General features: G+C 44.9%; 1 protein-coding gene across 4 annotated transcripts in view; it reads left to right on the forward strand.

Annotated features, from left to right (window-relative positions):
• The window catches only part of AFAP1 (actin filament associated protein 1), a 207,973-nt gene that overhangs the window by 121,549 nt on the left and 58,446 nt on the right, over positions 1–27,978 (forward strand). For all 4 annotated transcript variants that reach the window (XM_068276817.1, XM_068276826.1, XM_068276845.1 and 1 more), the window contains exons 7-8: positions 16,934–17,026; positions 19,018–19,099. In XM_068276817.1, coding sequence (XP_068132918.1) covers positions 16,934–17,026; positions 19,018–19,099 — 175 coding nt within the window. The remainder of the gene's footprint in view (positions 1–16,933; positions 17,027–19,017; positions 19,100–27,978) is intronic.

The following is a 27,978-nucleotide window of genomic DNA, read 5'->3' on the forward strand; positions in this document are numbered from 1 at the left end:
GAAAATGTTTGTGTGGGATCCCAGCACTTTGTGGTGTCAGCCCTGAGGTTCCATGTACCGTGTGACCCAGTGGAAACTGCATGATGTATAATCCCTGATTACTGAACTCTTGCCTCCTCCTCAGGACTTTTTCCCACACGTGTAAGCATCTCGTGCTGCAGCTTGTCCAGGGGACGGCTCTGGGGCTTGGTGGGGGAGGGGTACTTACATTTTCTTAGGGTCATGTGACTGCTGTGATCCTCTGTGATATATGAAGATTCCTCTTCACTGTCTTCATATTTTTATCTTCCCAGACTGGTGCTGCATTCCAGCGTGGAGTGTGCAGAACATCCATACATTCCTTCTGTACATTGCACATGATGGATGTGGATTTTTTTCTTTGCTTCTGTAACTCTGCTCATCTTTACTGTTTACTTTCTTAAAATGGATCCGAGAAAAAATGTGGGGTCATTACTAACAGCTTCCTCATATATATTAAAGGGAACTTGAAGTGAGAGGGATATGAAGGCTGCCATATTTATTTCCTTTTAAAGAGACACTGAAGCGAGACTAAATCTCGCTTCAGGTCTTATATATAGCAGGGGCACGTGTGCCCCTGCTAAAACGCCGCTATCCCGCGGCTTAACGGGGGTCCCTTCACCTCCAACCCACCCCCCGCAAATGTTGGTCGGAAAATGGTCGCTAGAGATATCCTTCCTGGAGGCAGGGCTAACGGCTGCAGCCCTGCCTCCCAGCGCGTCTATCAGACGCGCATCGCCGCCTCTCCCCCGCCCCTCTCAGTGAAGGAAGACTGAGAGGGGCGGGGGAGAGGCGGAGATACGCGTCTGACAGACGCGCATGGGGCAGGGCTGCGGCGGTTGGCCCTGCCCCAACCAGGAGGCGCTCCCCCACTGCACCGAGGGGATTTGGGGGGACAGGGACCCCCGTTAAGCCGCGCTATAGCCCCTGCTAGCTATGAGGTCTGAAGCAAGATCTATTCTCGCTTCAGACTCTCTTTAAACAATACTAAATGCCTGGCTATCTTGCTGATCCTCTGCCTCGAATACTTTTAGCCATAGACCCTTAGGCTGCTTTCACAGTGGGACGTTAAAGCCCCACGTTCCAGCAGCCTGTAATGCAGCCCAACTCACAGTAATCAAAAATCAATGTGCTGTTCACAGTGCCCACCTTGCGTTACATTGTAACGCTACACGTTGAATGAAAGTGCAGCATGCTGTGCGTTATACTGGGCTTTAGCTGCGTTAGACTGCTTGCACATGCTCAGTGACTAGCCACATGGCTAATTAATATTCACTGCACTGTGGTGACATAACCTGGACTCCTAGTGTTGTCCGGATCATGAATGAATTTTTCATTTGATCCGGATCTTTTTTTTGTGAGTCGAATCATCCGGATCATCACAATGATCGATTCGGTTCACAGTGGATGTCTGTCTGGAAGAAACAAGAACATACAGAATGTTCAGTGCAGGGAAAGTAGTGTCCTGCTAGTCATTTCACCCAGTCTGCTTCCCTAGTAAAATGATTCAAATGATTCGGTTCAAAGATCCGGATCTTTTCAATGATCCGATTCGAATCATCCGAATCCTTGAAAAGATTCGGACTTCCCATCACTATCCTGGAGCAGCTGTTCTATCAGTATAGCTAGAACGAAAACAGCGCACCAAGAGCCGCATAACACGGCTCAATCTGACGTCCAACTTTAACACCACCATACGTTGCGTTAGGGGCATGTTATGCGACCTTACCGTCCCCGAAAACGCAACGTCTTGGTGTGAAAGAGGCCTTAGGCTGCTTTCACAGTAAGACATTACAGGCGCACGTTAGTGCAGCCTGTAACACAGCCCACCACACAGCAATGAAAAATCAATGGTCTGTTCACAGTGCCCACGTTGCGTTACATTGTGCTGCATGCTGTGCGTTATATGCGGCTAAGCCGCATTGGACTGTTTGCACATGCTCAGTAATGTTGGAGGAGGAGGTCTCCCCTCCTCCTCCGCGGCCAGCCACATGGGTAATTAATATTCACTGCACTCAGTGACGTGCAGTGTTTACTTCTTGGAGCGGCCGCTCTGTGCGGCGATTGGCCGGCGGGACCACGTGATGCGGATCACGTGGTCTCCACATCCCATAGCATAAAAAAGGCGCACCAAGAGCTGCATAACGCGGCTGTCGGTAGCGTCCTCCTCCAGCACCACCAGGCGTTACGTTAGGGGCACGTTTTGCGACCTATAACGTCCCCTAAAACGCAACGTCCTGGTGGGAAAGAAGCCTAAACAAGAATGCAAATCAGAGCTTTCTGACAATATTAAAGCGGACCTGAACTCAACACTTCCTCTCTGCTCTAAAAGATAAGCAACAGCATAATAACTTTAAAGAGGACATCCATACAAAAAATGAAAATCCGTCAGCGCTGCTGTAATGAATATATTTACCTCTGGAGTTTTGTCCCATGAAGCTGCCCTGAAGACCCCGCGTCACTACACTTCCGCCGCCTGGCCCCGCCTCCCCTCTCTGCCAAATGCCAAGCTATTTGCTGCATTAACTTGCCGTGCGGTTTTCCTCGGAGGGGAGGCGGGGCCAGGCGCAGCAGTGTAGTGACACGGGGTCTTCGGGGCAGCTTCGTGGGACAAAACACAGCATGTAAATATAACTTTTCATTACAGCAGCGCTGATGGATTTTTATTTTTTGTATGGATGTCCTCTTTAAAGAATAACCTTTCTTTGTTACAGCTGATACAAATCCTGCAATAAATCTGCAGTGTGTCTACTCCCTGCTTTCATGGAAGCAGGCACAGGGTTAACATCCTGTGTTTACAGATTAGCTGCTCTGCCAAGGCAGCAGAGCTGACAGCTGAGAGAGAAAATTACAGTTGGGACTAGTCACAGATAAGGGGAATTAAACAGGCTAAATTCTCTAAATACATACAGGGTGCATTTCTCTCTGTTTTCCTTCTGTCCTGTGCAAGAGTTTAGGTCCACTTTAACTGCCTGCTTGTTTCAAGTTTGTGATTCAGACACTACTGATTGAGGACTGACCAGCAACTGATATTATTTAAACGGAAATAAATATGACAGCCTGCATATACCTCTTGCTTCAGGTCTTCTTTAAATAGTCAATCTCCCCACCTAAAATGCCGCCACCCCACCCCCCACCTCCTATTACCCTAATGTCATTAGTCTCTCCCCCACATCTATCTCAGTGTTCTCCCCAGAAATGTTTTCCAGCCGGGTGGCATGAAAAAGTAGCTTGGGTGGGGCAAGATCAGAGAATACAGGGCTGGCGCTTTTTTTGCACAACTCTGATTACAGCAGAGGAGGAGGTGAGCCGATGACAGCCGGGTGCTCACCAAAACTAGCCGGGTGGAGCACCCGGCTAAAAGAGCCTGGAGAGAACACCGTATCTACCAGCTCAGCTCTCCTGATTCCAACATCACAAGTGCTCCCGGAATTGCAAATGCAGAAAACATCTCATGCGTTTTTTTGTGGTTGTGCTTCTTTTTGAATTTATAAGGTGGTGGTAGCCTGAATTTGAACAGGAAATTTTTAGTAGTGGGTGAGGTTTTGCTGAGAAGTACTGTTGTGCTTTCTATTTATACTGCTGTTGGTGCTGTGTAGTTTTGTTTGTTTGTTAAGCTCGGATCCTCTTTTAAAGTGGACCTGAACTCTTGCACAGGACACAAGGAAAACATAACATAAACGCATCCTGTATGTATTTAAAGAGTTTGATTTGCATAATGCTGAATCCACTCGTAAATTATTTGCATCCCATTAACCATCCCTAATAGTCAATTATTTCTTTTTAACCCCAGTGCACTTTGTATGCAGGTTGTCCTCCTTCTTGGGGCTTGTGTGGCAGGAAGCTCATTCATGTACATTGTAACACTACACCGTAATCCGTTTTCCTCCCCTTTGCCTCCTTGTCAAGCATTTGTAAAACGTTCAAAGAATGTTTCCAGCCTGAAGCTTAGAAATAGTGTTCATGTAATACTTTTCAAAGTTACATTTCCATCTACAGCCCATTATTACACAAAATCTTCACCCGAGCCCCGTGTGGAAGCGGCCAAAACTCTCTTTTTATTGTACGAATGACTTCATAAACCTGCAGCCAGCTAGAGAACGAGGAGGGAGCGCTCTGCGGCCCGCGCCGGCCTGTGACGCTCGCCAAGTGCGAATATTACTGAGACTAGCGCCAGATCGCTCCTCTATAGGAAGGAGGGGAGCATGGTGGCTGAAAACCGCTTTATGATCTCCAAGTAGCTGTCCGCTTCTGCAGTGATGAGGTGGAGGAGCTTAGAGGGGCTACCTGCTGCCTGCACTCATCACTGATGGGGAAATATAACTAATATCTACATCTGTCTGCTCTATAAACTGGTTTATCAGTATTATAATGTATTCATTGTATAAAGCCTTCATAGCCTATTTTCCTATCCTTTACAATGCAGTTCTGTACAAGAGGTTGTCTGATATACAGGGTAAAAGGGAAAGTGAAAACGGGCAGCCCCCTAAACCGGACTTGAACACAGGAATTCCTCTCTGCTCTAAAAGATACGCAACCGTATAATAACCTTTTAAAGAAAACTATTTATTTGTTACAACTGATACAAATCCTGCAGTAAATCTGCAGTGTGTCTGCTTCCTGCTTTCATGGAAGCAGACATAGGGTAAACATGCTGTGTTTATAATTAGCGGCTCTGCTTAGGCAGGCAGCTGACATAGCTGAGAGATCAAATTACACCTGAGATTAGTCACAGGTGAGGGGGAATTAGACAAGCTAAACTCTCTAAATACATACAGAGTGCGTTTCTCTGTTTTCTATTCTATGCAAGAGTTCAGGTCAACTTTTAAGAGGAACTCTAACTATGGATTTAAAGAGGAACTCCAATGAAAATAATGTAGTAAAAAAAGTGCTTCATTTTTTACCATAATTATGTATAAATGATTTAGTCAGTGTTTGCTCATTGTAAAATCTTTCCTCTCCCAGATTCACATTCTGACATTTATTACATGGTGACATTGTTACTGTGGGCAGGTTATTTAGCTGTTTCTAGCTGCTCTGTCTGTTAGAGACAGCTAATAACAGCTATTTCCTGTCTCTGAACATTGTTACATTGTGGCAGTTTGCCAGCAGTACCGCGGTATTCAGAGCCTCTTGTGGGAGGGGTTTCAGCACAAAATCAGTCACACAGCGCCCCCTGATGGTCTGTTTGTGAAAATCATTGTCTTTCTCATGTAAAATAGGGTATCAGCTACTGATTGGGAAAAAGTTCAATTCTTGGTTGGAGTTTCTCTTTAACTTCATTCCAACCAGTTGCTGATACCCCCTTTCCCATGAAAAATCTTAACCTTTTCTCCAATAGATCATCGGGGGGATGGTGTATCAGCTACTGATGGGGATTAAGTTTAATCCTTGGTTACGGTTTCTCTTTAAAATATGTGATGAAGTACAAAAAAAACCTTTATTTGGCTGTCGGTGGGCTGCTTCCAGAGTGGAAATACCTCTCATCCCATCATCCAATCACGTGTTCTGTGTGAACAAATTCCCATTGGGTCAGGTATGACACCGAATTGCTTTAATTGGATAGTTGTCATTTGATGACTTGAAGCAAACGCTTAGCACCTATAGCAAAAGGCAGCATGTCTGTGTTCTGGTTTAACAGTCACTTTACCACTTCACAAAATGGGGAATTCTTATAAGAAGATGTGACATTGACCCGTGTGGCGGGCAGCAAGTTTTCTGCACACGGTCCTTGAAGGAAGTTTTGACTCCACACTGGTTTGCAGCTCCATCTAACCTGAAAGCTTTCTTTCATGGCTGTGAGTGGAGGATGCAGGAAGGGAGGCGGTTGTGAAAGGAATCTGGATGGAGCAGAGATGTTTCTGCAGGGTGGAGAACCCTGTATATTGTGAATGGAACCTGAAGCCATGTACGGCATTCGTGTATTTTCACCATGCCACTGGCTTAACATGCTGACGTTTTCACTTTTGAAGCAAGTTAAGAGCCAGGGAGATTTTAATGTGGACTTGTCACTATAGGAGCATTGTTCATGTTTATTGGTCCATAGGACCTTTTACACTGGGAATCATGATTTTTAGTTTCCTGCAGCATTCACAGCGAGAGCTGGACAATGGGCCTCATGAGACTGCTCATTTGCGAACCTATCAGCAACCCTTGCTATGTTCTAATATGACCCAGATGAGCAATGACGTCTTTTACCACATACCTACTGCTTTAAAAATACATTCCATGTGGGGTCAGTTATATCTTTACTGAAGATTCTGAGACCTCTCTGGAGATGTCTTTGCATACACACAGAGCCGCCCGGGGCAAGGTCCTCCAGCACCCAAGGCTGAGACACCACAGTGCGCCCCTCCATCCCTTACAGTACAACCGTCACACACTTATTGCTATTATACTAGGTGGAGCCCCAGGGGCCCCATCTCCTTACTCTCTAGTTATCTGGCTTGCAGTCCCTGTCATGTATTCCCGCAAACAATGGCATTGGGGAGGGGGGGGTGGCATCACTGGGGCTGAGTAGATCCTCTGCCCGGCCGGTTGCTTGGGGATCGGGTGTTACCGGCTGCCGTACACATGCCTTATTGTCGGCCGAGGCAATTGTTACTGGCTGCCTCAGCCGACTTACATGACAACTAAAGTGACAGTCAGGACCTGTACACACTGCTGCCCTTGCGCTTTTAAAATCGCATGCACATAAGCTCAACCACCACTGAGTACATTGTTCTCCTTCTTACCATTACTAACTGGTGTTTTTTTCTCTTTCTGTCCTATATGGAGATCTTTTAGTCTCTTCTCCTCTCTTGCTGCCTGCTTCCTCCAAATTGCTGGACAGGAAGTGGGTCATAGACTGCAGTTAATACATGAAGGGCAATCACTCCTTTACCTAGAGCTGCAGTGAAATAAAAAAAAAACAACCACATTAAATATGCGGAACTTTTTCTGTCTCCTTACTGTAGAGTTTGTTAAAGTGGACCTGAACTATTGCACAGAAGGAAAACCGAAAGAAATGCACCCTGTATGTATTTAGAGAGTTTAGCCTGTCCAATCCCCCCTCATCTGTGACAAATCACTAGTGTAATTTGATATCTCGGCTGTGTCCGCTCAGGAATCCCGGCAATCCTTGGCAGAGCAGCTAATTTGTAAACACAGGCTGTTAACCCTATGTCTGCTTCTATGAAAGCAGGAAGTAGACACACTGCAGATTTATTGCAGGATTTGTATCAGCTGTAACAAAGAAATGTTTTTATTTAAAGGTTATTATGCTGCTGCTTATCTTTTAGAGCAGACAGTTCAGGTCCGCTTTAAAGTTATCAGTTTGCGGGCTTCTTTTACATAAACATGCATTAAAGATGTGCTCCGTTGCGAGATGTAGAGAAGGTGTGACTGGCAGGGAGTGTTTGATTGAGAGAACAAATTCCTGTGTTCTGCTTTGTGCGTGTGCCAATTTGCTTCCCAGTGTTTTGTCTGCAGCTTCCATTACACAGAGGGCTTGCCAAAATAACTCAATCGGGGTTAGGAGCCAAAAAAAGTCCACAGTGAGTTCAAGTGTCATGCAAGAGGTAAAAATAAAGTTCCAGGATGCTGAGTAACTGGATTCCTTTGCTGGAGAGGAACGAGTTGGTGTTGTACATGTTTAGGTAAAGCACACAAAGGAAAATGTATAAACCCCCCACCCACCCCCCGGCCCTGTGTTATTAGTCAATCCGCAAACTCCACCACAGCACATTACAGTACATGTGTCCTGAACCGGGATCACTGGGGCATTTGTAACACACTAAGGCGGTGATCTGCAAACTGGGCTCTCCAGCTGTTAAGGAACTACAAGTCCCACAATGCATTGTGGGAGTCTGACAGCCACAGTCACAATTCATAAAGACAAATGCATTGTGGGTTTTGTAGTTCCTTAACGGCTGGAGAGCCCAGTTTGCAGATCACTGCACTATGGCAATCAGTTTCTCTTGCTTGACTTTTTTTTTCTCTTCCCATAAATGAAATCGTATAAGGCCTGGTTCACAATGGCAATTTAGAGGCAAATGGATAAGTGAAGACTGATCTAATTACAGGTCAATCGGATCCGTTTCCACTCTGTTGCCGTACAGCTGTTTCCGTTCCGTTTCCCCACATCCCCCTCCCGACCCCAACACCAAAGTGGTTTTTGCTGGCTGGAATGGTCAATTATATTCACCAGAGTGAAGAAACGTTCAGTTTTCTCATTTCCCCCATTGCAGCACTTCAGCTTTCGTTTCTATTCCATTCTACTGGGCTCAGCAGTCCGGAAAAATTGCTGCAGCGGGAAGTTTGCAGTCCGTTCAGCGGATCATGCGGAACTTATCTGTTCTCTAACACAGGGGTCCCCAACCTTTTTGAGCCTGGGGCCCACTGTCCTGCCCAAAATTTTCTCCGGGGCCCCCCTGGGGGAGGGGGGGGGGTGGAGGGGCGTGGCTAGTGGCGGCGGCAGTTACCACAGTATAGCAAGTACAGTTAGCCCAGTATAGCAAGTACAGTTAGCCCAGTATAGCAAGTACAGTTAGCCCAGTATAGCTAGTACAGTTAGCCCAGTATAGCAAGTACAGTTAGCCCAGTATAGCAAGTACAGTTAGCCTAGTATAGCAAGTACAGTTAGCCCAGTATAGCAAGTATAGTTACCCCAGTATAGCCAGTAGTTAGCCCAGTATAGCAAGTACAGTTAGCCCAGTATAGCAAGTACAGTTAGCCCAGTATAGCAAGTACAGTTAGCCCAGTATAGCAAGTACAGTTAGCCTAGTATAGCAAGTACAGTTAGCCCAGTATAGCAAGTATAGTTACCCCAGTATAGCCAGTAGTTAGCCCAGTATAGCAAGTACAGTTAGCCCAGTATAGCAAGTACAGTTAGCCCAGTATAGCAAGTACAGTTAGCCCAGTATAGCAAGTACAGTTAGCTCAGTATAGCTAGTACAGTTAGCCCAGTATAGCTGCCCCAGTGTAGCCAGTAGTTACCCCAGTATAGTGCCCCAGTGTAGCTAAGATAGGTGCCCTCCGCCCCCCCCCCCCCCCCCCGCGGCCGTCGCTCCTGTTACCTTATGAGCGGGCGGTCGCTTCCTTCCTTGTATTCCCCCAGGCGCTTCTCTCCTCGGTTGCAGCATCGCCATCTCGTAATACAGCAGCGCTTCCCGCGCGGCTGCTGTAAAGAAGGGAAGGAAACAGGGCAGCGGCTTCCTGTAGCGGCGATCGCCGTTACCATGGGAACCGCTGCCCCACCCCCTTCCCTCCTTACAGCAGCCACACAGGAAGCGCTGCTGTAATACGAGATAGGAGAGGGGCTATGGGGAATATAAGGGAGGAAGCGGCCGCCGCTCTTAAGGTAACAGAAACGGCGGCCGCGGGGGGAGAGGAAGAAAGGCCAGATCCGCCGCGGCCCCCCAGAAATTTGCCCACGGACCCCCAGGGGGCCGCGGCCCCCAGGTTGGGGACCTCTGCTCTAACAGACCAATGTGAATAGATCTATAGGTTGAAGAGGAACTCCAGTGAACATTTTACTGTTGGCAGGTGATGTAGCTGCTGCATGGTTTTTGGCAGTTGGAAACAGCTGTAACAGCTATTTCTCACAAAAGTTTGAACTTTTCTTGTGGGAGGGGTTACTTGTGGGAGGGGTTTCACCACAATATCAGTCATACAGCACCCCCTGATGGTCTGTTTGTGAAAAGGATCGTGGCTCGCCGGCAAAATGTAAACGCGCGGGGAAGAAATCCCCGCTGTTTACATCATACGGCGCTGCTGCGCAGCAGCGCCGTAAGGCAGATCGGCGATCCCCGGCCTCTGATTGGCCGAGGATCGCCGGCATATGATAGGCTGAAGCCTATCCTACAATGCGCAGGACGGATATCCGTCCTGCGCAGCTCAGAAGGGGAGGGAGAGGGAGGGAGAGGGACGGAGCGCTGAAAACGCTGCGGAGGGGGGCTTTGAAGAGCCCCTCCCCCCGCAAAGCGCAGAGAGCCGGCGGCGATCAGACCCCCCCCCCAGCAGGACATCCCCCTAGTGGGGAAAAAAGGGGGCAAGTCTGATCACCCTGGCATAATCCTGATCTGTGCTGCGGGTTGGAGAGCCCACGCAGCACAGATCAGACAGAAATCCACTGGTCGTCAAGTGGTTAACATTGGATCCGTTCACATCCGTTGGGATCTGTTCCGTTGCAACTGTGAAGTGGGCCTAAAAGAGGTCTTCTGATGCAAAACGGCCTCATGTGCCGCCATAGGTTGTAAAGTGAATTAGGGGTATTGCTGCGTTCAGACAGTAATTTAGGAGTCGTTAAAAGACGCAGCCCAAATTACTTTTTAAAAAAATAGTGTAATTCGGCCACCAGCAATAGCTGGCAGCTGATTTACATCTTACCCCAGTGTCAATAGCGGCCTGGAGGCCGTTAGTGATTAATGCAGCCGGGAGTCATGGTGAGCTGTTTTTCGGCTTCACCTTGTGCTTAAATTTCCCAGCACTGTTTTTGCATGTATTCCTTCTGATGTGACTGTGAAAAGGTGTAAGGGTGCCCATACATTACTTTTTACTTCAATATCCAGACTATTCAATCATATTGATCAAATCTGACAAATATAGATGCCACAACATGGAGACCCGATCCACCATTTTGATCATTTTCCGGCAAAAAAACGTTGAATCAATCAATTGCGCATGCTGGCTAATCTCACTCGCTAGGGTTTGATCCGGTGCGTAGCGTAACGCTGTTCGATTTCCCGATGACCAATACACTGTCTGCAGTGTAGCGGCAGCGCACAGGTACAGAAGTCAGGCAACTGGCATTTACTAAAGCATGAAAACACTCCTATCTCTGTTTCTTTTAGGAGCACTGTGGAATGTTTTATACACACATAAAAACAAAGTTGTCAAGCTGAAACCTTGTTAGTCACCAATCATTACTACGTATAGGGCTGAAGTAAAAGCATTGAGTTTGCTCAGTATAAGTGGTATTTCTCTTTAAACAGCGTGAAATCGTGCTAGTGCCGTACAGTGCTGAGAAAATAATGTGCCGCGGCCAAGTCCCCTGCTCATCACAGATATTTAATCAGAGCTGTTGTGCAATTAAAGTGGAATGCTCTTTGTGTTGCCAACTGAGAGGAGGTTGAAGCACTGCCTGTGGGGTAGAGAGAGACTCGCGGAGTTCACAGCTGAGCCCTGAATCAGCAAGACAAACACCAGCGCTACCCGAGCCAAGCGTTCCACAACGCCTCATCTGATTAGCAAAGACAATTTAACAAATATTTATGTGGCTCTTATGAAGACGGGCCTTCGAAATCCGCTGGACGTTATTTATGGCCGCCCCCATGAGGCAGGCTATTGGGAAACCAAATAGCCAGGAGAGGGCCTCTGTCTCCAGCACAGAGAAATGCATTGTTGTCTGTAAAGCACTGGGCCTGATAAAGATTTTTCTGCTTGAACAGGAAGGAACGTCTTTGAATTTATTCCCATTCCTCTTTCCACAGGCTCCATATTTCTTTCGGCGGCAGGGCCTGAAATGTATACAAAGATCCTCCTCCCAGCATCCACCCATGACTAAAAGATCAGCTTTGGGTAGATGGGGGCTTTAATAAACTGGCTTCTAGGCCAAACAATGGAAGCATTTATCTAAAGTGTACCTGACGTGTTTCTTTGGTGGTCAAATAATTGCACTTGATGCTGCCCTGTGTGTGTGGCTGTTAGTGTGCTGTCCCTTGCTGCCCCCATTTGTGCAAACTCCCCTTAAAGGACCACTATAAAAATGTATAGTCCATGTTAACATATACAAATAAGAAGTACATTTTTTCCCAGAGTAAGATGAGACATAAATTACTATGTTGCTCTCACTTACAGTAGATAATAAAAATCTGACAGAACCGACAGGTTTTAGACCATGTTATCTCCTCATTGGGGGGGGGGGGGGGGGGGGTTCCTCAAGATTTACTTTATTTTTAAAAGTGCTCAGTAGATGGCGGTTGCTCCATCCAACTGCCAAAAACCGTGCAGGGAGGCTGGCTAGCATATTTGTGTAAATCCTTTTCAGGGAATGTCTTTTTATAAAGAATAAAGACCATGCTGAGAATACCCCATAAGGAAATGAGCTGATCCACAACCTGTCGGTTCTGTAAGATTTCTACTACCTACTGTAAGTGAAAGCAACATAGAAGAAAAGTAATTTGTCTCATTTTACTCTAGGAAAATGTACTTCTTATTTGTGTATGTTTGCATGTACTTTAAATTTTACGTAGGAAGGAAAACCGCTCTACCTCTGATACCTGTGCAGGGTGCTGGAAGCCAAACGGCAAATCAGGAACACAGTGAAGATGAAGTCCGCACACCCGCAGGTAAAGTCCAAGGGTTTTTATTTGAATCCAACTCACAAATACAGTAAAACAGCTGACATGTTTCGGATCATATCCTTACTCATAGCCTTACTTTAAATTTTACACTTTTTCACTATAGTGGTCCTTTAAAGTGGACCTAAACTCTTGCACAGGACACAAGGTAAACGAAGAGAAATGCACCCTGTGTTTTTAGAAATAAAAGCGTCTAATTACCCCTCATCTTTAAAATGGATCCAGGATAAACTTTTACTCATTGCATAATTGTGTTCCTTTCATATAGTTTATAGGGCATTCCTCAAGCCAAAGATATATATTTTTTTTTTTAAACTCTAATTCACTGTAAACTAAACAAGCCTCGCCCACAGCGTTTCCAGAGAGCCTTGGCACTGTAGCAAGGGCTTATGTGAGCTGGGCAGGAGGAGGAGGTTACTAGCCAGAGATTTCAGAGGAGGAGGGGAGGCTGAGGGCTGGAGATGCTATCAGCTTGTTTGTGTAATGTGACAAACAGAACATGGCTGCTGTCATTGTATCACAGGAATAAATAATCATAAACTGTTCAAGCTTTTTGCAGCTATATTTGCTGTGTAAACTATCTAAACTTTAGATAAGATATATAGACAAGTTACTTGTCAGAGTTAGTTTTTCATCTTGGATCCGACTTTAAGTAATCACAAGTGTAATTCGATCTCTTAGTTGTGTCAGCACATGAATTAGGCAGTCCTTGGCAGAGACAGCTAATAAGCAAACACAGGATGCTAAACCTTTGCTTCCATGAAAGCCGGAAGTAGACTGAAATAGGTACATTCACTGAAGGCCAAAGATCCGCCTCCTGCAGCCCAGCTCCTGTCTGCAAACAAATCCTGATGACTTCGGGGACCCCTCTGCCCCGTTTTCGCCACTCCCTGCTGCTTTCTTCTGATCTAAAACCATTTTTTATAAAATTTGATTTTATCTGGGAAGCTGGCCAGTGACCCCAGAACTACTTACCCCTAAGGTGCCCATTAGATTAGCAATACATACCCCCCCCCCCCCCCCTCAATACCAGTAGCACTTAACTTACAGACATTAACGCATTTTTTTGTTACTGACTGTTCTGCAAAGCCCCACCTTAACTTTGACTCTACAAACTATTCCTAGCTGATTTCAGATCAATCGTTACCCCTAATCTAACACAATACTTTCGCTTACCTTACCATTTACCCTCTGTCATACCCAAACCTAACCTATGCCCACTTATATTTCTGGATCAAGCATTAACCCTTTTCTACCCTCATGCAGGTACCAACTTCTAACCCCAGGATAGGTTTTAGGATGACTTGCTTTCATGTTCAAGCCACAAAGTTGCATGGAGGTCCCAGAAACAGTGGGTGAGGGAAACACAATTCAGTGAAAAGACAGACAGCAATATAAAAGCATAGAATATAATTTTTCATTATGTTAAACATTTTTTTTTTTTGACAGCAGTTTAAACATCAGAGATGTGTGCACAGGTTCCTGAGTCACTTCATAATGGAGACCTAATTTCTTAAAGAACTACTGTAGGAGGGTAAAGAGAAAAAGAGTTGAACTTACATGGGGCTTCTTTTGGTCCCCCGCAGACGTCCTGTGCCCACGCAGCCACTCACCGATGCTCCGGTCCCCGCCTCCGATTCACGTCTGGAATGTCCGACTTTAAAGTCTGAAAACCACTGTGCCTGTGCGGCCGTGTCCTTGCTCACGCTGATGTCCCCAGGAGCGTACTGCGCAGGTGCAGACTGCAGGCCTGCGCAATACACTCCTGGTGACATCAGCAAGGGCGTGGCCGCACAGGTGCAGTGGTTTTCCAACTTTTAAAGTCGGAAATTCCAGAAGTGAGACTGGAGCAATTGGTGAGTGGCTCCGCGGGCACAGGACGTCTGCAGGGGACCATTAGAAGCCCCAGGTAAGTAACCCCCCCCCCCCCCACAGTACTCCTTTAAGCATTATTTGTCTTGTTGTATATATTGGCACTATTATAAATGGGCAGCACGGTAGTGTGGTGGTTAGCACTCTCACCTTGCAGCGCTGGTCCTCAGTTGGAATCTCAGCCAGGGCGCTATCTGCACAGAGTTTCTATGTCCTCCCCGTGTCTGTGTGGGTTTCTCTTGCTCTTTGTCGATACCCAGTGGCCTTGACTTGTATTCGGGACATGTGACCACAGGTTGACCCCCTTATATGTGGCATCTTCTAGTTACTAAGCCTGCCAGATTCTGTTTAGACACCTGTGGTTCTCACCATACTCCGCATCTGCACATAAAACTGTATTCTGCCATTTGCCAAAATATACATTGTACAGTTTTCTCTGCACTTTCGAGGCTATTGTGGCTTTACTAATTAAATCATTATGATTTGTGTAACGGCTTGCGTCAGTGAGTCTGTTTGTTGACTTAGAGCATTTTTCTCCTAATCGTTGGGTCCTGTGTGGTGGAGATCCATTAATCTTTCTTTTTGTGGTGTCTCGTGTTTATGTTTAGATAGGTCATGTGAATGAAAAGACTGTGGACCATTTTATATGGTTGTCAGCAGTCTCTGACAATATTATAACCATCAACAGGACCCCAGAGGATAATATCACCGCCGTGGCTTTTGTTTTCACTGGCAAACATGAAATAAAATACATAACAACTCTGGAAGTGTTGTTTGACTTGGGCGTGTGCCCTGCTAAAGTGCACCTTTGGTCTGTGAAGGCATTATATCAGCTGAACCAATACTATACAGACGGGGCTCTTAAAGCCTACTTTCAGGGAAAAAATACTTTGTTTTAGTTTTGGATAGTGTGGTAAGAGGTTTGAACTTTTTATTTGTTGGGGATGGTTTATTTTTGCCCTGTGTCCTCATCTGTGACATTTTCAATCATTTCCTGTTCAGAGAGAAAGTATACAAATCTCTCCAAGAGGGACAAAGACCTCGACAAATTGTTTTTGTACTGTGAGAAAGAGAGGCACTCGGTGACTAGTTTTTATTGGTGTCCCTCATTTCCAGTCTGTGGGCCTACACGTTTTTATTTTAAAACCAACAAGCTCCATAGATTTCTCAGGGACAGGAAGTGAGTGGAAATCACTTCCTGTGAGGGAAACACCCCTAACCAATCAATGATCAGATGAAAGAATGGGAATGGAATCTTATGGGAGTGCAATCCCAGATCTCCCAAGACGTATAGATTCAAGTTAAAGCGCCACTGATATAAAATTGAACCTTTCGAATACTAATTGCTTTTGTATGCTGTTTATATTTAGTTATCATTCAGATTACTATTAAAATTCACCTGTATTAATTTTGGACTAGTGTGGAACCAATTTACCCAAAAAATGGTTTAGAATCAATGCCTTTGTTTTATGATCGCTGATTGGCTGGCATTTTTGCCATCTCAATCCATATATCATCATATATCATACCATGGTTCAACACTGTAAAACCAAGCAACCTCCTGCTGCAGTCGAAGCCAAAGGATGATGCTTTTTATTAATGCAGTCATTTGCTACTTGTGATCAAATGCTCCATTCATGCAGTGATCAGCACTTCAAAGCCAGTAACAATCTAACCACCATAAAAATTCTCTTCCTCTTGATAAGTATAGGATGATCTCAAACTTGGTCTATCTGATGATAGTTGGGCGTGTGTACGCGTGACAAGCGACTAGACGAGCGTCTGATATTAGCCAGTTTGCCTGATCCAACCGGCGGATCAACTCCCACAACTGTTGTGCTGATATCGTGCAGTTGGCCTTGTGCGTACAAGGTTTTAAACAACTTGTACTTGTTTTAAATGCAGCCCTATCTTACTGCCCATTGTTCTGCTTGTGTGTGCAGTATGCAAATGAGTTGGTCATTCAGTTGGTTGGTGCATGGAAAAAGTTGTGCAATCACTTAGGCTTGCAGTCGGGCATGTTGTTGATTGTACGCTTTTGTTAGACATGCATATAAGCCTTAAAGGATACCCGAGGTGACATGTTGACATAGACATCTGTATGTACAGTGCCTAGCACACAAATAACTATGCTGTGTTCCTTTTTTTGCTTTCTCTGTCTGAAAGAGTTAAACATCAGGTATGTAAGTGGCAGTTCCTGTCTGAGTCAGCACTAAGTCAGACAACAGTGTGACCCTCACTGATAAGAAATTCCAACTATAAAACACTTTCCTAGCAGAAAATGGCTTTTGAGAGCAGGAAAAAGATGGAAAGGGTTAATAGTTCATAGATTTTAGCTCTGACACACTTCAATGGATGTGTCATTAAGCAAAAACAATAAAAACGTAAAAAGTAGATTTAAATATAAAATGAATCTGTGGTAGATCTTAATTTGTATTTAGGAGAAGGAGGATAGATACAATTGTTTATTTTATTCGTTTATTTTCACCCCGGGTGTCCTTTAAGAAGTGGTGATTTGTGGTGATAGGACTTTTTGGCATTTTATTAAACCATCTCTGTTAGGCACCTACCTAGTTCTCCTTGTGGGAGATTCAGCTCAGGTGGTGCCTGACATGCCTCTACCTCTTGTTCTTACAGATTTTTGGTAGAGGATTACCATGGTAGATTCTGATTTTCATGACTGGCCAATATTTTTGTTGTAGGTGATAAAGGACGTGTGCAGCAGCTATAATGGACCTGTGGACTCCGATGGGCATTCTTCAAGCTCACCAGTACCAAAGAATGAACTGGAAAAGGTATACAATGCACCTTATATGAACTGGTCATTTTTCTCAATCTACATGGTATAAGGAAAAAAAGTGAATATGTTGGTGACGCCCTTCATTTTATCTGCCAAACAAATGTGTACCAATGTTTCAGCTACTTCCTTCCAGCTTGTAGCCTGGACTGTGAAGTGAGCAGAAGGGTGGTGAGGTCTTTTTGTACGCTGTTCTTCCATAAGCCCTATTGGGGGACTTGGCCCGCTGGACCATAATGAAGAACTCTCAATATGTCCTTTTATTTTCTAGAGCAGTTCCGGTAACTAAAGATGATTGGTAACCTCTAAAATTATCATATTTATTTCCTTTTAAACCAGGGCTGGGGAGTCGGTACAAAAATCATTTGATTCCAGCTCTGACTCCTCAGTTTATGAAACCACCGACTCCAGGTGCCCAAAAATTGCTTCGACTCCACAGACCTGTTTTTAACAATACCAGTTGCCTGGCAGTCCCACTGATCTTTTTGGCTGCTGTAGTGTCTGAATCACATACTTGAAACAAGCATGCAGCTTATCTTATCAGATTTTTGTCATCGACATCTGATCTGCTGCATGCTTGTTCAGGATCTATGACAAAAGTGTTTTGCTAGGTACACACTATACAATTTTCTGGCAGATTTACCTGCCAGGTCGATTTTTTTACCAACATGTCCGATGTGAATTTCGATCTATTTCCGTTCACTTTTATGTACATTGAACGAAATTCATGTTGGAAAAAATCAATCTGGCGGGTAAATCTGCCGGAAAATTGTATTATGTGTACCTAGCATAAGAGGCAAAGGATCAGCAGGATTGCCAGTCTACTGGTATTGTTTAGAAGGAAATACATATGGCAGCCTCCATATCCCTCTCATTTCAGTGGGCTTTAATGTGAGGGATAGGTTGGGTGTGACTATACAGTTATTTTAAGTTATTGTCGCCCTCAGAGTTTGGGACTCAGTCCTCCGAGGTTTGTGCAGACTAGCAACACATTCTGTTACTATGGAGAGGGGCAGAGGGATGATGCTGAGCGCTGTTACTATGGAGAGGGACGGAGGGATGATGCTGAGTGCTGTTACTATGGAGAGGGACGGAGGGATGATGCTGAGTGCTGTTACTATGGAGAGGGACAGAGGGATGATGCTGAGTGCTGTTACTATGGAGAGGGACAGAGGGATGATGCTGAGTGCTGTTATAATGGAGAGGGACGGAGGGATGATGCTGAGTGCTGTTACTATGGAGAGGGACGGAGGGATGATGCTGAGTGCTGTTACTATGGAGAGGGACGGAGGGATGATGCTGAGTGCTGTTACTATGGAGAGGGGCAGAGAGATGATGCTGAGTGCTGTTACTATGGAGAGGGACGGAGGGATGATGCTGAGTGCTGTTACTATGGAGAGGGGCAGAGAGATGATGCTGAGTGCTGTTACTATGGAGAGGGACGGAGGGATGATGCTGAGTGCTGTTACTATGAAGAGGGGCAGAGAGATGATGCTGAGTGCTGTTACTATGGAGAGGGACGGAGGGATGATGCTGAGCGCTGTTACAATAGAGAGGTACAGAGGGATGATGCTGAGTGCGGTTACTATGGAGAGGTACAGAGGGATGATGCTGAGTGCGGTTACTATGGAGAGGTACAGAGGGATGATGCTGAGTGCTGTTACTATGGAGAGGTACAGAGGGATGATGCTGAGTGCTGTTACTATAGAGAGGGATGGAGCTGAGCAGCTACCTCGGCAGAGAACAATCTAAGGTGTGTACAAGGCTTTAGTGTTACAGGTCTAGATTAGCCGATAAACCTTTTTAAAGTTCACCTGAACTGAGTGCCATAAGGAGGCTGGCATATTTATTTCCTTTTAAACAATGCATCAGCAGTGGGGGGGTTTGTGGTACAATGTTCAGATACCTGTATTTGCAATATGTAGCTGTTTGGATAGAGTTTAGCTTTAATTATGTGACATTTGTAATTTTCATGTGTTCTATTTTCAGAAATTGTCATTTGAGAGACCGAGCTCTGATGGGGAGTGTAACGTAGAGAACGGCACTGCTGTTGTCAATGGCAAAGAACCTGGTATGTCTGATTAACACAGCCACAGTGATGACCCTTGACCACTGTAGTTGGGCAGGTCGTCAGGCACTCTGCTGTTAAGGTGCTTGCTTTACGAGAGTCGCTGAAAACAAGCGGCCAACACAGGGGAAACTGCTTCACCTGCGGCAAAGACATTGAGTCTTTCCAACAACATTGTAAGAAAAAGATGGAGGGAGAAACCGAGAGCCCAATATAGCGTAGTGTATATTGTTCAAGTATGATGTATCAAAGCTTGAAAAGAGTAATAATCACAAACATGGGTTACCTCCAAGGCAACCACTCTGTTAGCAGGTTTGGAGGTTAGACCCGACCCCACACAGGTTAAGAAGTTGTTACGTCGATATCAATAGATGTAATGTTCAAAGGAACAGAGTCTCCAACAAAGATTACAATGCACTTGAAACTGGTTAAAAATGGAGGTGCCAAGCGCCAACGTTTGGACACAACAGATACTCCATTAATTGGCCTGATGAAGCAGGGATTCTCCCATGAAATAAAAAAGGAATACATAAATTGGCCTCAAGCACCGTTTCATCTTGGTCCAATCATTAACTCTTTATTGCACAATCAATTGTCAAGTTACAAGTAGGCTCCTTTAAGGAACCAATACACAGATAGCATTAAAAACTGTTTCTGCGCAGAATTCAGTAAATTCTAAAACCAAAGAGCCTTCCCACATATCCCCCAGATATTCAATCTAGGCTTGTGTGCATGGAGTCTTTCAAAAGGACTCTTATGCTCCATGCACGCAAGCCCAGTCTGCCCAGCTGTCACTCAACAGCACACCACCATACACACAGCAGCTGCTTTCCCCGTAATGGGGATGAGTCCTTTTGTTAGTTGCAAAAAAAGCTGCAGCATAAAGCATAAGCTGGCTAAGCACTATCACAGTTCCACAGAGCTTCACAAGCAGTTAGGAAGCAATACTAGACAAGCATCATTCCTCCAATCATATATCCATATACTTGCGCCAGCCTGTTGACCGTGTCCTTCCCTCAATTGCTCCATGTGTCCTCTCGCATCCTAGTGTCTGATACTGATACTGTCCTTGTAAGGATGGTGGGCGCACAACACATGCTCTCCTCGGCGGGACCCGACTCTGCCGTGGTCACTTGCTGAATTCGCATGCAACGCGGACGCGCCCAGTGTGTCACACATACAAGGGCGCCTTGGCTCTGGGACAAGCACAGTTTGTCTAGGCTGGCGTAGTGTGGCTTGAACATGCCGGCTAACAGTGTCGGCGTTAGGCAGTGGGGACGCTTGACTAGCGTGGTGCGGCTATTGGCTCCTCCCACCGATGCGTTTCGCGTCACATGACACTTCTTCAGGGCTGATGAAATGCGTTGCAGTTGGAGGCTTTCTTTTCAAATGTGGGGGAGTAATGGTTGTTTTTGAATTTGGACTTGTTAAGTCTAACTTCCTGGAAGTAAGCCCACAAATACCTCAATTTTTAGCCAGTTTTTAGTATATTTTATCCTTAATTGACGCCCTTGTTCCTTTGACCATATTGCAAATGACCAGCTAATTTAAATACTGCGCATGGAAGCAACATTATGCACGACATGCGCGCATAATGCACAACAATGTTGTTTGAACAACATCATTCATACGTGGCCAGCTGCACGATATCAGCCCAACAGTCAACTGAGTATATATATATATATATATATATATATATATATATATATATATATATATATATATATATATATATATATATATATATATATATATATATATATATGTATGTGTGTGTGTGTACAACGTATATATGTACTCTGTACATCGCTGCTGAAGATGTTGGTGCAATATAAATACGAAATAATAATAATTGGTGCCCCCACAAAGCCCTGATTAATAAATATGAACTATTTGTTGTGTTATTATTGGAAGCACCCTCACTTCCAGCATGTTTTCACTAATGGAGCTATCAGAACTCGTAACATGCAGTTTTCACGCACAGTGACCTCCGGTTATGAGTTATGTTTTCTTCCATCACATGCTCAATTTCCATCGTTACGAGGTCATGTTTTACGCAAGGCCTCATCTGTCATTTTTTTATCCTTCCTTTGTGTGTAAAAGCTTCACTTTGCACATTTGTTTTCTATTTTTATTTCATTTTGCAAGTTGCGCCTGTGTTCTACTCATGGAATTTGCTTTGGAGAAATTCTATTTTCCATGCATGAAGCACTTTCTCGCTCATGTGTGATTCCTCTGCCACATTAAACTGTTCACCTTTGTGGCTCCTTGTAAATGGAGGTGACTGTACTAAGCAGCGCGCGCTGAAGGGTTTCAATGGGACTTGAGATAGAATTACTTCCTGGCCTATCCCCTGGGCAGACCACCCTGCCTCAGTACAGCCCCTGCCCTTGTTCTAATGATTCCCTTTATAGAGAGAAGGCTTCCTTGCAGCATCCCCTGTGTGTGCTGCTGGTTCCCGTATGTCTGGCCTCTGCTTCACAGCAAATGCGGGGCACAGTATCATAGATGTCAAAAGAAATAGAATTCTGCGCAGAAATAGATTTTATTACTGTCTGTGTTCTGGTCGTGTAAGGTGTTTACCGGCAGATTTGTATGTCCAATAAAGCATCACTTTTACAACTGAGAGGTAATAGTGTATATGGCCAAATTTGTGCAAAAAATCTTTAGCACAGTATCATAGATGCTACATACAGTATAATAGATGCTACATTCAGTATAATAGATGCTACATACAGCGTCCTGGATCATAGATGCTACATACAGGATCATTGCTGCTACATACAGTATAATAGATGCTACATACAGTATAATAGATGCTACATACAGGATCATAGATGCTACATACAGGATCATAGATGCTACATACAGGATCATATATACTACATATAGGATCATTGATGCTACGTACAGTATCATAGATGCTACATGCAGGATCATAGATGCTACATACAGGATCATATATACTACATATAGGATCATTGATGCTACGTACAGTATCATAGATGCTACATGCAGGATCATAGATGCTACATACAGGATCATATATACTACATATAGGATCATTGATGCTACGTACAGTATCGTAGATGCTACATGCAGGATCATAGATGCTACATGCAGTATCGTAGATGCTACATGCAGGATCGTAGATGCTACTTGCCAGGATCGTAGATGCTACTTGCCAGGATCGTAGATGCTACTTGCCAGGATCGTAGATGCTACTTGCCAGGATCGTAGAGATGCTACTTGCCAGGATCGTAGAGATGCTACTTGCCAGGATCGTAGAGATGCTACTTGCCAGGATCGTAGAGATGCTACTTGCCAGGATCGTAGAGATGCTACTTGCCAGGATCGTAGAGATGCTACTTGCCAGGATCGTAGAGATGCTACTTGCCTGGATCGTAGATGCTACTTGCCAGGGTCGTAGATGCTACTTGCCAGGGTCGTAGATGCTACTTGCCAGGATCGTAGATGCTACTTGCCAGGATCGTAGATACTATTCTACACAAATATTTTTCTATGCAATAGTTAAATGCATTTGGGGGTGGAAAAGGGAGTACATATTGTGACACTGCTACATCAGTTGGATGCTGGGTGGTGCTACTAATAGCAGAATATCTGTAATTTAAATTACCAATATTTTACTATGCCCTACCCGTCACCTATTCTAACCTTATCCCTCGGCGCAAAGTGCCTAACTGCACCCCATCACCTATTGCCTAACCTGCCTAAAAAGCGTCACACCTTGCTATTTGAGGATTGTGCATAACATCAGAATCAGAATCTTTTATTTCGCCAAGCACGGCTGGGCCGTGCCCGGATTTGGGTTTGGCAAGTACAGGGCTAGTGTGAGAACGAGCAGGACATAACGATACATATATGTAAGCAGACAGACAATATAAAGGGTACAGTTACAGCATTTGGACACATTTGAACACGTATATATGAAGTGTGCACCCGTGCGGTCAGGCTGGGTGCTACCAGACACCACTTGTCGTGGTAGGATGAGGAGGGATCTAAGAGTTCTAAGAGTTCAGATAATTTACGACTGAGGGGAAGAAACTGTTCCTGTGCCTTGTGGTCCTGGTGTAGATGGATCGGAATCTCCGGCCTAGGGGGAGCCTACTAAAGAAGCGTAAACCTCGGTGGGACGGGTCATTAGCGATTTTTTGAGCTCTGGAGCGCAGTCTAGAGTTGAAAATCTGGTCAAGAGAGGGGAGTGGTTTCCAGATGATTCTCTCCGCTGATCTGATGACCCTCTGCAGTTTGTGTCTGTCGCTGGCAGCGGATCCAGCATACCAGATCAGGATGGAGGAGCAGAGGACAGATTTAATTGTGGCAGTGTAGAAGCTCGTCAGAAGCTCGCGGGCCATACCGAACTTCTTTAGTTGGCGTAGGAAAAATAGCCTCTGCTGGGCTTTTTTCTGGGTGGAGGTAGTGTTGGCTTTCCATGTCAGGTCCTTAGAGATTGTCGTGCCAAGGAGGCGTGCACAGGGGACGTTCTCAACTACCGTGCCGTCAATGCTGATCGGGGGTGGGGTGGTGGCGCGTTTCCTAAAACCGACAATCATCTCGACCGTTTTTGTAGTGTTGAGGACCAGCCCGTTCTCCCTACACCAGTGGCAAATTCTGTCAATCTGGTGGCGATACTCCTGCTCATCATTACCCGAGATGAGGCCAACGATGGTGGTGTCGTCGGCGAACTTGAGGACTTTGACGGAGTCTGCAGTGGACCTGCAATTGTTAGTGTATAGGGAGAATAGGAACGGCGACAGTACGCAACCTTGGGGGGCCCCTGTATTGGTGGTCCTTGGTTGGGAGATGATAGTGTCCAGCTTGACGGCCTGGGATCTATTACTTAGGAAGTCAGTGATCCAGAGGCGGAGGGTGGGGTGGACTGCGAGGGCAGCAAGATTTTCCTGAAGTATTAGGGGGCTGATGGTGTTAAACGCCGAGCTAAAGTCGAGTAGAAGGATCCTGGCGTATGAGTCAGGTCTGTCCAGGTGTTCATTTACAAGCTCCAGGCAGATATTTATGGCATCGTCAGTAGACCTGTTTGCTCTATATGCAAACTGAAACGGGTCCAGCAGGGACTCGGTCGATTGCTTGAGGAAAGGCAAAACCAAGCTTTCAAAGGCTTTCATGATGACTGAGGTGAGAGCCACCGGCCTGAAATTGTTGAGGTCTGAGACACCCTGTTTTTTGGGGACCGGGATGATTGTGGACCTCTTGAAGCAAGCAGGGACCCTGCCTTCCTGGATGGAAAGCAACACCCAATGAAATCAGCAAAAGTCCAAGGTCGGTTAGCACACCATGATTTAATAGAGAAGTGCTTTATTATTCAATCCATGTGTCAACACAATAATAGACAATTGTTTCGGGGCCACTTTGACACAGTATAAACAGTTCTGCATTCATTCATGGTGTGCTAACCGACCTTGAACTTTTGCTACCTAAAAAGAAGGACCACACACACACACACACACACACACACACACACACACACACACACACACACACACACACACACACACACACACACACACACACACACACACACCTAATAACCAGTCCCCCACCCATAAGTGCCTAACCTTAACCCCACACCCATTCACAACACAACCACAAAATACACTCGCACCTAATGCATAACCCCCCACCCCTTATAAGTGACAAACGCCTAAAATCAGGCTCCCAAGATGATTGGCTACAACCAGTAAATTCTATGTAGTAGCCAATCAGCTATTAGCTGCATCAGGCGCCCAAATGACAATTATATGGTAGAGGAAGAAAGCCCTTAAAAAATAGCACCTCCCACAGCAAAATTTGAAAAAGTATAACAAAAATCTTTATTCAACATTGGGTATATTAATAATCACAGTACTGATGATTCAATTAAGAATAAAACCATTTAAAAACCAAGCAAATATTCCAACATGATCCCTGCTGCATATGAAACAATCACTCTAAATGCAATATATTGTATAATAACACAATGCTGCTGTCAGACGTAATACCCCACAGGAGGCTCAATATTGAGCCCAACAGGGGGAGAACCCGGGTTCAGTATACAACCTAGTGTGATTTTTTTTTTTTTTTTTTTTTTTTTTATTGCACAGGTGTTTATTGGTCCTGCATCACATTAGGTTGTATACTGAACCCGGGTTCTCCCCCTGTTGGGCTCAATATTGAGCCTCCTGTGGGGTATTACGTCTGACAGCAGCATTGTGTTATTATACAATATATTGCATTTAGAGTGATTGTTTCATATGCAGCAGGGATCATGTTGGAATATTTGCTTGGTTTTTAAATGGTTTTATTCTTAATTGAATCATCAGTACTGTGATTATTAATATACCCAATGTTGAATAAAGATTTTTGTTATACTTTTTCAAATTTTGCTGTGGGAGGTGCTATTTTTTAAGGGCTTTCTTCCTCTACCATATAATTGCTCTTGTTTTGAGCCCTAGCACACACAGTTATTTGGTTGAGGTGTTGCAGACACTCCCTAGAAACAGGCGCCCAAATGACCACCGGCTGCCCGTTTACTGAAAATGAACACAGGCCTCAGATGCCTGCCGTTTGTGACATCCAACTGACCTGTTATGGCACTCTGGGGCACAAGAAAAGGCTGGGCAAGGGGTTATACTGTAATTATTATGTATGGAGTGCTAGAAAGCATAAGAGGGGGGCTTAATGACTACTTACAACACAAGTATTTGCAGGTGTAATAGCTGCATATGAAATAAAAGGAAGCATTAGCGTGGATTTAATAGTAAGAAGAGGAGCACAAGACAGCAGAAATGATTGTAGGTAATGGCCATATAAGTGCACAAGAAAGCTTTCACTTTGAGGTAGGACATAATTGTTGGACAGGAACACAGACAGTAATGGTGGTGGTAAGATCTGTGCCATGGGGATATCTGCCATAGACACTCCTGCACCATGGACAAGAGCGTCTTATGGTCTGAAAAATCTGGTACAGGATTTGTTAGCTTCGAGATTCGAAAGGTTCGAGATCTCCAAGAACCATTTTAGATCTGGAATCAAAGACATTTTGGATTTTTCCCTTATTTGGGAAGGCGGAGATTGCTGCTGAGGTGGTGTAACTCCCCCTTTAAAAACAAAAACAGGGAACCCTACCTTTTCATTAAATGTGTTTTAGCAATGAAGGCAGGTAAAATAATCTGCTTTCTAAATTGTATTCATGTTCAAGTTTTCTTCACTTGGTTTGTACAAGCAATAAGTCAGTAGTGTTGTCCAAAGTAAAATGAGCATATTTTGCTTGTTTCCATGGGGATCAATATAGAGTTGAGTAGAATCAGCAGCGGAATGTTCACACAGACAAAGCGTTTACAGTCTATCTATGGCAAATTACCTTGCACTGAAACAGGAAAAAAAAGTCCATAGCTTTGCACTGAATTGACCAGTGCACGCTGCGGCTAGACAGATTTCTTGTGGAAATCTATTATAAATCTATTCCTAGTATGTAGCAGTAATAGATTCCTCGCAGATCAGATTTGATCCGACAGTTACCGTATTTATCCGATAACGACCGCCTTAGCCGATAACCAGTACAGTAGTGCCCAATCCCCCCCCCCCCACTGCCGCCCCGCAAGTGATCCGCGAAGCACCTTAAATGTATCGCCACCTTTACACTCATTTTTTTTTCATTACTGGAGATGCAGCCTACTTATTATTATTATTAGTACTTATATAGCGCTGACCTCTTTCGCCTTTCCCTACCCTCCAGTGGTCCCCTCCACTCGCCTTACCCTTCTTCCCCCTCCCCCTTCCTCCATTTCCCTCCCCGTTTTACCTTTATTTTTCCTTTTTCTTTTTCCTCTTCTTTTGGGGGTTGTAAGAATCATGATGATATTAGGTTGGCCCTGCGAATATGTTGTCTTTCTATTTTATGTATATGTATGTATGTAAACTATTGTGCAATACACTGGAGCCCACTCACTCCACCAGTGGTATTCCCCTTTAAGTATGTCGAGTCACCTGTGGAGGTGTGGTGGGTAAGGGGGTGTGGTCTCTGGGTATTTAAGACTGCTTGTAACATGTCAGAATAGCTACGACTAAGCACCCAGTAGGGTTAGAAACGCGTCCGCTTGCATGCTGTTCTATTTTTGCCACTTTCTACGATGATTTAATAAAAGGATTTGGTTGTATCCAATGGAAGGTGTGCGGAGGAATCTTTTGGATATAGCCACCTTAACACTCCATTTTATTCCTGGAGATGCAGCCTACTTATTATTAGTAGTATTTATATAGCGCCAACCTCTTCCTCAGTGCTTTACACAGGGTGTAGTCTTGTCACTATCTGCCCCTCACAGGGGCTTACAATCTAACCCCTACCATAGTCATATATGTCATAGTCTATCTAGGGCCTTTTTTTTTTTTCAAAGGTAAACTTATCTGTATGTTTTTGGGGTGTGGGAGGAAATGAGGGCTCAGAGGAAACTCACTCAGGCACAGGAAGAACATAAGAACATACAAACTCCTTGCATATAGTGCCCTGGCTGAGATACTAACCGAAGACCCAGCACTGCAAGGTGAGAGCGCTAACCACTACACCACCAGCCCTCTTATTGATCCTCCACTCCCAATGTCAGGTAGGGTAAACAGGGACACTATTTAATGTGAATTGGTTGGCAGAAGGCTAGAGAGTGGACACTTCCTGCTTGCATGCCTCACCGCTGTCTCATGACTATGGTCATCTTTACAGCGCTCCAGAGAGAATTTGTGGTGTGGCAGAGCTATCTACAAATTCCATCCCAGTGACCTAATGACAGTAATGTAGAGCTTTTGCAGTCACTAAGGGGTTTCAGCCTAACCCTGATATCAGATGACTTGGCATACAGACGGACTCCAGT

This window comes from Hyperolius riggenbachi, chromosome 1 (genome assembly GCF_040937935.1).
Source record: "Hyperolius riggenbachi isolate aHypRig1 chromosome 1, aHypRig1.pri, whole genome shotgun sequence".
In the NCBI taxonomy this organism is placed as follows: Eukaryota; Metazoa; Chordata; class Amphibia; order Anura; family Hyperoliidae; genus Hyperolius; species Hyperolius riggenbachi.